We start from the raw sequence: 11,014 nt of genomic DNA, 5'->3' as shown, positions 1-11,014 counted from the left end.
AAGGGAGAGGGTTGGGGACGTTAAAGGACCAGTTCCCATTGTGTACAATGAGGTTCTACTTGAGGGGTTGATTTGGTATCCAGAGTTGTATGTAAAACATAAATCAATTATTTCTACTTTTGAAACCACTGATTCTAGATAAAAATGTGTGTAATATGAAACAGTTTGTGAACTACTACATATTCAAAACAGAATTAACATGTAAACAATTACAGTAATTTTTGACTGTGAATTTATATTTCTGTAAGACAGTGATTTTCACAAATATACAAAGGCTGTTGTGTCATTAACGTTAATATGATCGCACAACACTGGTCGCGTGGTGTTGACACCTTAATCTTAATTCGTATTTATAAAGATATTTAACTATTCAGTTGATATTAATGTAAGTCAAACGGACAAACTAACAACTCGAAACAATTATGAATACATCTCACCTCGCTATGATAAATATACCTTCCTTTTTACGCTTGAGAAATTTCGTAAGACCATGCAACACTCGACTTAACTCCTAGAGTTACCTCCCTTACTCTTCTTCCCTAACGTTTCATTTGTTTCAACCATTGCGTCAGTGAACGACCAACATGCATTCGATTAAGTTCTAGAACATTTCCAATTTAGTCATACACTCATGCGAGTGTTGATACGAAATATGAGTCTAATGGGGGTGACCGAACATATGAAACTGTTTCGTCATGCTAAAAGTCCTCAAAGGACACGTCAGCTTCTAATATTTTCCCGATTGGTAGATTCGATTTGAGCGTCGTCGTTTGTCTCACAGGTCAAGGTTGCTCAAGGTGCCTTCTGTTCCTGACAGTCGTCTACATGATGCAAGCTTGCATCAGCCAGCAGGGTCAGAGGTCACAGCACCTCAACTGGAAGAGTCTATCATGAACAATCACAGATTGCACTAATAGGCTCGAGTGTCTGCGTGAGATGTTAAGTTGGATAAATCCAAATTCGTATCTTGTCTCACTATAAGTTTATGACTTTCCATATCTTTGATTCCAGCTTTTTGTATTTTTTCTCGTACTTCAAGACGAATGAAATATTTTCGTTGTTTGAATAGATATGATAGTTATATATTATCCTACTCTTATAACTATTGTCACCCCCAACATACTAGACTAGACTAACGCTTAGTCCCTGGATATATATAACTATTGTCACCCCCAACATACTAGACTAGACTAACGCTTAGTCCCTGGATATATATAACTATTGTCACGCTTAGTCCCTGGATATATATAACCCAACATACTAGACTAGACTAACGCTTAGTCCCTGGATATATATAAACTATACTGTCTAACGCTTAGTCCCTGGATATATATAAACATAACATACTAGACTAGACTAACGCTTAGTCCCTGGATATATATAACTATTGTCACCCCCAACATACTAGACTAGACTAACGCTTAGTCCCTGGATATATATAACTATTGTCACCCCCAACATACTAGACTAGACTAACGCTTAGTCCCTGGATATATATAACTATTGTCACCCCCAACATACTAGACTAGACTAACGCTTAGTCCCTGGATATATATAACTATGACAGCAACAAAAAGAACCCATTTAAATTGAAAATGAGCCCCAGTGAGTTGGAACATGGGGGAATCTAGACTTGCTTCACTTAGGGCTTTAGCATTGCAGGGAGGACTAGGCAGAGGGGAACATAATGCGGTTCAGGGACTGTGAAACAGACAAGCACTGGGTGACAATATTTATGAGTGTGGACGTACATTCGAATAGCACAATAACGGTTGAAGCTTAACGAGTGAGTGAAAGCGTTTCGGTTTACGCCATTTTTGCAATAATCCCAAAACATAATCCACAGCATGAGACACCAGCAACGGCCTTCACACATGGTGCCTATGTGGGGAATCGAACCCAGGCTTTCGGCTTGACGAGCGAACGCTTTAACCACTAGGTTACCCCATTGCCCCACAATCTTAATGAATAGTGTATTAACACATAGATGCACAATTCACCATTAAGTATTCGTGCTGTGTAAACCCGGTTAGAGCTGATCTTCAGTAACCCATGCTTGTAGTAAGAGGCGACTAACGGGATCGGGTGGTCAGGATCACTAACTTGGTTGACACATGTCATCGGTTCCCAATTGGTAGATCGATGTTCATGCTGTTGATCACTGGATTGTCTGGCCCAGATCCGATTATTTACAGACCGCCGCCATAAAGCTGGAATATTGCTGAGTGCGGCGTAAAATTAAACTCACTCACTCACTCGTGGTGTGTATATAGATTTCCTCTTGTCTGCAAGAATCCGTTTTGACTGTAAAATACTAAAGAAGGAGGCCACGTAAATGTTTCTGGCTTTAACACAATCCAATTCTTTGCAGTCTCAATATACAATATCATCAGCATTTAATAACACTTTCACTTGTCACTGTGAAACTATGAAAGTGCATTTTGTCAAACAATGGTCAGTGGATATTGGCATATATACCTTTGTATATATGTAGCTTCGAGATAATAACCAGTAAGGTTTATACTTTAATTGGCAAATAAATCTTTGGCAATAACTACAGATCATGACACACTGTCAGGTATGCGGTGTGGTGTGATTGTCTCCTGGCGGCCACGTGTGTGTGTGACGTAACAATAGCGTCACTTGTCTGTGGGTGTATTGTTACACTGTATATATGTATGTAGGCAGTTAATGAGAGCATAGGTTACAACTGTTCTTTGTTCTCCGACACCACGACTAATTTAGATTAGACTAAAGTCGTCACGATGTGTCTGATAAACCCGGATTTAGTTATGCACTTTAGAAACTTTGGAATAATCTCCCTTTATATGTTAAAGAATCAGTTTCGCATATAAGCTCGCGTAAGTCAAAAGCACCAGGATATTTCTCATTTGGTAATAGAAAACTCAATGTAATTCCTACCCAGCTAAGACATTCAAATAGTAGATTAAATGGTGATCTATATAGGGTTGGTCTTATAGAGAACCCCGAATGTAATTGTAAATTTACCTGTGAAAATTCTCATCATTATTTTATGGAATGTTCAAAAATATATATCAAACTCCAAAAGGTTCAGTAATTGGATATAATGTTTATGATCCAAATAATTCATGTATTCATTGTATTGTATATATCCTTCAGTATGTATCTTTCTATCCCTGTACATATAGTTTGTTTCACTTTTGCATGTAAGCACTGTAAATAGGAGAGGGTTTCACTAAGTTGGCATAACTTGTACCCAATCCATTCTCTTGAATAAATATGTTTAAATCAAAATGTGTCTGATAATCCAGGATTTAGTTATGCACTGTAGAAATGATTGTTTATATATTACACGCAAAATTAAACATTTATTTGTCCTATGTTTTTAAACACTATGTGTTTATTACCTAAACGTTGTTTATGTTATAAACAAGTGTTTACCAACTAAACAATGGTTTAGTTTCTAAACGGTACTGGTGTTTACAATTTAATCACTTAACTCTGTTTAACGCAAGAACATGTTTACATTATCGCTAGTATTTAGGAATAAAACATATTGCGATTAAACACAACTAAAGAAAAACTGACAAGGTACCTGTATAAGTGTGAGAGAGAGCTCGCTGGTAGACCTTCTTGGTCACGTTTTACCCATATTGCTGTAAATATACCTGTTAAAAGCAAAGGTGTGTAATGATGGAGTTATGTATACTGTCTAATATGCTAAGGCTGATAGCACTAGGTAGGTATAATAGAAGTAGAGAGATGTATGCTAAACATTATATTTATTTCGTCTTACCTAAAACATGAATTTTACCAACACTATGACATAGCTGTGGAACACAACCTCACAATGAAAAACGGAATTTTTTGACAAATTCATTTGGACTTAAAGTCAGGAACAGGATATAAAATATCAAACCAAGTGTCAGAAACATTAACAAAAATTTGCGTGTTTTTAATATTTTTGACAACTGTACCATGCCATATACGTTTTTAATGCATTCATTATATTATACTGTACCGTTTTCTAATGTACCGTAATATGAACATATATGATTGTAGGTTCGAGTCTCAGATTGGGCTTGATAATGCTTCCATAAATATTAATCCCCCCAAATCGGTAATGGAATAAGACCTACAGCACTGTTCTAATCTGAAACATTTTTCAAATCGGCCTTTAACGCATCCAGTCAACTATACTCCCCATCTAGTATAAAAACTTACGAAAGTCAATTAAAAACGTTCGGATGGTCGCGCCGGGGAAACAGGCGAATGCCGTGAATGAAAATTGTACATATTATTAATAATATATATCTTTGGATGAATCATTGGCACTGGTTGGCCGGGCCAACACCCGATAAGTTCATGTCATCGCGATATTTGAGTGAGTGAGTGAGTGAGTGAGTGAGTGAGTGAGTGGAGTGAGTGAGTGAAGTGAGTGAATGAGTGAGTGAGTGAGTGAGTGAGTGAGTGAGTGAGTGAGTGAGTGAGTGAGTGAGTGAGTGAGTGAGTGAGTTGAGTGAGTGAACGTCAGTGTGTCTGTATATGCGCGCGTCGAGTTTGTATGTCAGCCTGTGTGTGTCAATATTGGCGCTGCATATGCTGTTCATGAACGCAGGCAGTGTACAGAATGGGTCGGGTCACCGACTTACACAGTTCCAGGTATCTAGAGTGAACTCGGCAGGCTGTCATCACCTGTGTCTGAAGAAGGAATATTTGATTCTTACTCATACATGCACGCTTATCCACTATTTTCAAACGCATTGTTTCAGTACAATGAACGATGTCTGGCTCGTTGCTCATGTGGTCAACCACGGGTTTGCATGGAAAAAACTGTAACCATTGCCGTCCACTGTAACAACGCAGGGACCCACTACAAGAAGTGTCCCTGTAACTATCGAGGGCCCCACTACAAGAAGTGTCCCTGCATCTACCGAGGGCCACACTACAAGAAGTGTCTCTGTAACTACGAGGGCCCCACTGCAAGAAGTGTCCCTGTAACTATCGAGGGCCCCACTACAAGAAGTGTCCCTGTCCCTGTAACCACCGAGGGCCCCATTACAAGAAGTGTCCCTGTAACCAGGGAGTGCCCCACTACAAAGAGCGTTCGTGTAACCAGGGAGTGCCCCACTACAAGAAAAGAAGTGTCCCTGTAACCAGGGAGTGCCCCACTGCAAGAAGTGTCCCTGTAAGCAGGGAGTGCCCCACTACAAGAAGTGTCCTGTAACCACCGAGCCCCCACTACAAGAAGTGTCCCTGTAACCAGGGAGTGCCCCACTACAAGAAGTGTCCCTGTAACCAGGAAGAGCCCCACTACAAGAAGTGTCCCTGTAACCAGGAAGAGCCCCACTACAAGAAGTGTCCCTGTAACCAGGAAGAGCCCCACTACAAGAAGTGTCCCTGTAACCAGGAAGAGCCCCACTACAAGAAGTGTCCCTGTAACCAGGAAGAGCCCCCCACTACAAGAAGTGTCCCTGTAACCAGGAAGAGTGCCCCACTACAAGAAGTGTCCCTGTAACCAGGAAGAGCCCCCACTACAAGAAGTGTCCCTGTACAACCACCAGGAAGCCCCACTACAAGAAGTGTCCCTGTAACCAGGAAGAGCCCCACTACAAGAAGTGTCCCTGTAACCAGGAAGAGCCCCACTACAAGAAGTGTGCCCCACTACAAGAAGTGTTCCGTGTAACCACCGAGGAGGCCCCACTACAAGAAGTGTCCCTGTAACCAGTGTCCCTGGAGGGGTGCCCCACTAACCACCGAGGGCCCCACTACAAGAAGTGTCCCTGTAACCAGGGAGGGCCCCACTACAAGAAGTGTCCCTGTAACCAGGGAGTGCCCCACTACAAGAAGTATCCTTGTAACCAGGGAGCGCCCCACTACAAGAAGTGTCCCTGTAACCAGGGAGTGCCCCACTACAAGAAGTGTCCCTGTAACCACCAACTGATTGATTTCGATCACTAGAGACGTGTATGGTCCCGTTGCCGTAGTGCCGAGTTTCGCTTTTAAACAATGATCTGCAGGATAAAGTTCGCATCCAAGTATGATCTTCGTCAGTAAGCACCGCACTGTTAGTTTACTGACTTCTTGAACATGCTTTACCTGTGACTTTACTCCCCCGTTAAAACACGGAGCCTTAAATGGCGTTAATCTTACCCACTCACTCCCTGCATCATCCACACCCCCGTAAGAAATGAACCCGTGAAGGTCCGGGTTAGAATGAACCTTCAGCAACCCATGCTTGTCGTAAGAGGCGACAAACGGGATCGGGTCGTCAGGCTCGCTGGCTTGTTTGACGCATGTCATCGGTTCCCAAATGCGCAGATCGATGCTCATGCTGTTGATCACTGGATTGGCTGGTCCAGACTCGATTATTTACAGACCGCCGCCATATAGCTGGAATATTGCTGAGTGTGGTGTAAAACTAAACTCACTCACTCTGTCCGTAAACAATGATAACATACGCTTCTTGGTTAACTTGAGTGCAATAAACACAGTTTTATTGTACAAAAATATGAAAGACTTATGCAATTTGAATATTAAAGACGTATACATCCAGTAACGAATACATGTCACTTCGCCAGTCTGGCTGTTACCATGGTAACGTATATCAACACTACTGTACCATCATGTGATCATTCGTCGGGAGAAGAGCGCACAGATGCCAGAAAACCAGTGTAACCGCATGCATTGTATTGCGCATGGCGATTCACTGTGTAGGTAGTGGTCAGTTGATTCACATTTTAACAATCTCAAAATGCCATTTTGTGTTCGTAACACGCTTTGACAGGGTTTTCCCTGAATAAAAATAGACTATGCATTTACAACCAATCGTTAGAACAGTAGTGTTCTGCATACAATCAAAACCCTAATGTTTTGTCTGTGCAGCTTTTCTCGACTACTGAATAGCACCGCTACAACTTCTAGATTTATGGTAAGGAAAATGAGAAGTACAAATCTGAAGAGCATGTACAACAAATCAATTGCGAGTAAATCTTGTAAAAAGCAAGGAAAATGGTGACATGACACTACAATGCTGGGAGTGTTTGATTACTGTCATCCCTAGAGGTAAATTGGAACGAGTATTGTTAATCTCGGATGCTGGCCTTGACATAATTACCTCTTTCTGATGCAAGATCCTCTGAATAAAGCGTCATGTTGCCATAGGTTACTGACTTTGACTGATGCAATCGTTAAAATAAGTGACGTCAGTGTCACGTGACCTCACGCTAAGATGGGAGATAACTGTTGACAGATCACGATGAGCGACTGAGGAAACAAATAAGGCAAGACAATACCATGACGTCACTAACATTGGATCTGCAGATAAATATAATATACTGTCCGACATTGACCAGACTGTCCAAATACGAACTGAATGACAGACAATATGGAGATTGACCACGATCAAGTACGACGACAGCAATGTTCAGCTATAAGTCATAGAGGTAGGGTTATGTAGTAACTACACTGACATGAAAGATGATGAGTAAACAAGGCGATTCCGTTCTGTGGTTTGCCAAGTTCCCCGCCCCCCGCTCGGGGCTCCATCACCAGTCTCCGTCCACTTACGGGTCTCCTTGATATGATTCGAGATGATGGTACGCGAGATATATGACGAGATATAGACTGTCTCAAAATGGGATTCAATGTCAATAAACACAAATCTCATAAAGAAAGATTCGGTCACCGAGGTGGTCGAACTCGTCACTTCCTTTTGGATCCCTCCCCAAGATCAGCGAGACATCCCAGCTCACCCCAGGTTTCCGTGGTACCCTGGGTCCAATCCGTCCGTGCCGGGCTCCGCTGTGAACTCCCTTCACCGATGATGCCTTCTCCTCACGATACGCTCATGATTGCAGGAATGTTGGAAGAACGACACAGATTCTCATGATGTCGATGATTATTATGGAAATGATGAGCCATGGTATCCATGGATGAAGAAGCCTGAGGGGCTGGCTCCTGTCGAGTGAAACAGCTACGGAGGAAGGTCTCAACCTGACACTTTTCCTTCTGCAGTTTCTCGATCTGCTCAAGCAGTTCCTTCTTGTGGTCCTCCAACTGAGTCAGGATCTGCAAGGGGAGATAACCGGATTAGCCATTGTTCAAGTGGTGGAGTCATTGTAATGAGGAATTACTAGCAAACACGGGATCGAATCCGCACCTTCGGAAAGAAAAGAGGTGACATTTTGTACGAAAGGATAACCTTATTACTTTACGCAGAAGTTTGAAACATGCAAATGACAACAATATAATTCAAGTCCACAATGTAATAAAGCATGCCATTAACAATCCACCTGATGCATACTCAGCTGTCACGTGACCACGAGAATGCGGAAGTAGCATTTAGTTTCGTTATCGTTTCTATTTTCACATCAATGTCCTGCTCGAGAATCACATGACTGATACAACGGCATTTGTTAAAAGCTATATCACCACTGTGATGACTACATAATTAATCAAGCTGTACTTTGCCCTACAGGTGCTACGGAAAATGTAACAAAATAGATTTTCGTTTCATACGAGACTCTAAAAGTGTATTCCGGTTCGCAGAATGTAACAGATGTTACAATATATGATTAGAAGAGGGAAGTTCTTCTGTATAAAATCTCAACTGATCTGTGACAGGAGTTTTCAGTTTACATTCCATCACTAAATAAGCCTAGCAACTATTCGGAGTAACAATAGACACAGCGATGGTATAAAGCTCTTCAGAAGTGTTCACAAAGTAATTTTGATTACGATCGCGGCTTAATGTAAAAACAATAAAATATAGATGTGATACATTTAGCCATCGGAAACATCATTTACCGCTTACAACATTGTATTAGAGCTATGACTAGACTCTACGTGAGCAGTAAATTAAAATAGTTACAACATAACGGACAAAATTTGTGACGCAAGCCTCTGGGTTATTTTAATGAAGGTTACAATAAGCAACCATTTTTCTCGACCAAAATGTTCAAGGGATTTCGCTTTATTTATCCTACAAAAACATCTGAATCTGCAGTACTGCATTACTGACAACCCTGACATTCACTAAAAAACAAACCAAAAAACAAACAAACACAAAACATGCCTACACTCACTAACCCAGATATTGCATATGAATATGAATCATAATTTATCACCGATGCAATTACGCAGGGAATTTACCATGCGGGGTGGGAATTGTCGTGTTTTGGGTGCTTCGAAAACTGAAATCTGAAAACTGACTTTCAAAATAATTTATCACTGATGACAATGACCTCGATCACTATTCCGAGCCACCCACACGTAATGATGGAAACGTGACATCTTTCAGGTCATACAGTTATGACAAATGACATGATGACTGGATCACGCATTCCATTCCATGGTAACGATACATCACTGAGGTGAATCTAGGATTTTGAAAAAAGGGGTTGCACATAATACCCCAAACGACGTGAATAGGCTGACATCTAAGCACACACCACCACCCCCCAACACCATCCCACCCCCACCCATCGTGATCCGCTCCATCATATTATGAGAGAAACAAATAAACGAAGCGAAAATCATGTTTTAATATTAATGTCGACGGTAACGAATGAATAACGAAGTATAATCAAATCGAATTTGTTAAAACCATTACACCAGGGACAACAATTTGTTCGAATTTAAGATTTTAAAACTTTTTATCAGAATGCCTTTTTTTAAACACCCAATGTAAAAATGGAGACATTATCTTCCCGCTTCATATATCTTACCTTCTGCTGAGAGAGTGTCTGTTCTTTCCTCCGCTGGCGGTAAGCTTGTGCTGAAACCTTATTTCGCTCCCTCCGTCTTGCTTTGCGTTTCTTCAACAGCGCGTCCTACAATACAACCAAATCCATCAATACTTCGTGTGCCGATATCGCGCTAATATTGATCAGCGAGTTACCTCCCTTTTCAATGCAACCTGCGCAGTAGGTGAATAGGGTCGGCAACGGATCAGCTGAGCGTAACTGCTGACGGAAGACTTTTTGCGCAATTTCATTTAGCATGACTTGGATCTATTATTGCACAATCGCATAGTCCCGTGACGGTGATATATGAATAGGCAACTCCACTAACAATTAATGAATGTCGTCAACACTTGTTATCATGTAAACAGCTTTATCTATACGGGAGTGCAGTTTCTACGTGCGGCCCCTCACAGCTGATCGTCAGCTGAAACTCGGTGAATTAGGTCAAGCTAACCTACCTTGTCTTTGGGTGGCTCTGCTCCGCTGTCGCTAGTTCCAGCATCCCAACATGTACCTCCATCCGATTCCCAACAGGCATCGCTAGATGTTTCTGTATCTGAATCAAACTTGCGTCCCTCCGCGGCGGTCATCGTGGTCAAGGCCTCTGCGGCTCTCCGTGCCAAGTCCGAATCAACGGAATAAGGCGACTCGCCCGAGGTATGCCGGCTTCTCGGCCGCTGGAAATTCTGACACACGACGCGAACCATCTTGAAATGAAGCTTTTAGATACTGAGATCAAGCAGAATAAAATCCAGTGTTGTTTAAAGTGAACTGTCAGGGTAAATATCCGTCCGTTCAACGAGGAAACTTAAACTGACAATGAAATCAGCTGGTCTACTTGCCGGTATATATATTCAGTGGGCTTGCGTCACTGTAACCTCTTCAACTCTGACCCTACTTGCATATTTATTAACCAGTCAACAACCAATAGCTTTTCTGCATCACGTTTTAAGCCCGTTTGATCATGAATATTCATGAGGTAAACGACCTTGCCCTTCGTGAAATGAATTCTAGATGTCTCTTTGTGATGAAATCCCAGCTGTACCAGTCGGACGGGCAGCGAAGTTAGAAATGACGTGTATGAGAGGAAGGAAACGTGGGGAAGACCGTTACTATATTCGGAACAACACGTCAGTAATCGATGAATCAATTCACAGAGCACGATTGTTTTGTTGTGTTGAAACAGATCGCTGTCAACAAATATTCGTTGTTGCGTTTCGTAATATTCCCATCGATTTCATTTGTTAGTGAAATAATACGTTATATGGAGTCGTGATTATTGTGTT

The 11,014-nt window shown here is 41.6% G+C and overlaps 2 protein-coding genes across 2 annotated transcripts; one reads left to right on the top strand and one right to left on the bottom strand.

The window, feature by feature from the left end:
* The first annotated feature begins 4,805 nt into the window (after positions 1–4,805).
* On the top strand, positions 4,806–5,706 carry LOC124270914 (sperm-specific protein Don juan-like). The gene is made up of 3 exons (XM_046705975.1): positions 4,806–4,979; positions 5,249–5,412; positions 5,505–5,706. The coding sequence occupies exons 1-3, from the start codon at positions 4,806–4,808 to the stop codon at positions 5,704–5,706; spliced, it is 540 nt and encodes a 179-aa protein (XP_046561931.1).
* Positions 5,707–6,452: 746 nt separating this feature from the next.
* LOC124270961 (proto-oncogene c-Fos-like) lies at positions 6,453–10,575 on the bottom strand. The gene is made up of 3 exons (XM_046706031.1): positions 10,187–10,575; positions 9,711–9,815; positions 6,453–8,052 (listed from the first exon to the last, which is right to left on the bottom strand). The coding sequence occupies exons 1-3, from the start codon at positions 10,433–10,435 to the stop codon at positions 7,819–7,821; spliced, it is 588 nt and encodes a 195-aa protein (XP_046561987.1). The 5' UTR covers positions 10,436–10,575; the 3' UTR covers positions 6,453–7,818.
* Between the last annotated feature and the right edge of the window lie 439 nt (positions 10,576–11,014).

This window comes from Haliotis rubra, unplaced genomic scaffold, assembly GCF_003918875.1.
Source record: "Haliotis rubra isolate DU_JTF1 unplaced genomic scaffold, ASM391887v1 Scf156, whole genome shotgun sequence".
In the NCBI taxonomy this organism is placed as follows: Eukaryota; Metazoa; Mollusca; class Gastropoda; order Lepetellida; family Haliotidae; genus Haliotis; species Haliotis rubra.
This window is presented reverse-complemented; position numbering and strand designations above follow the sequence as displayed.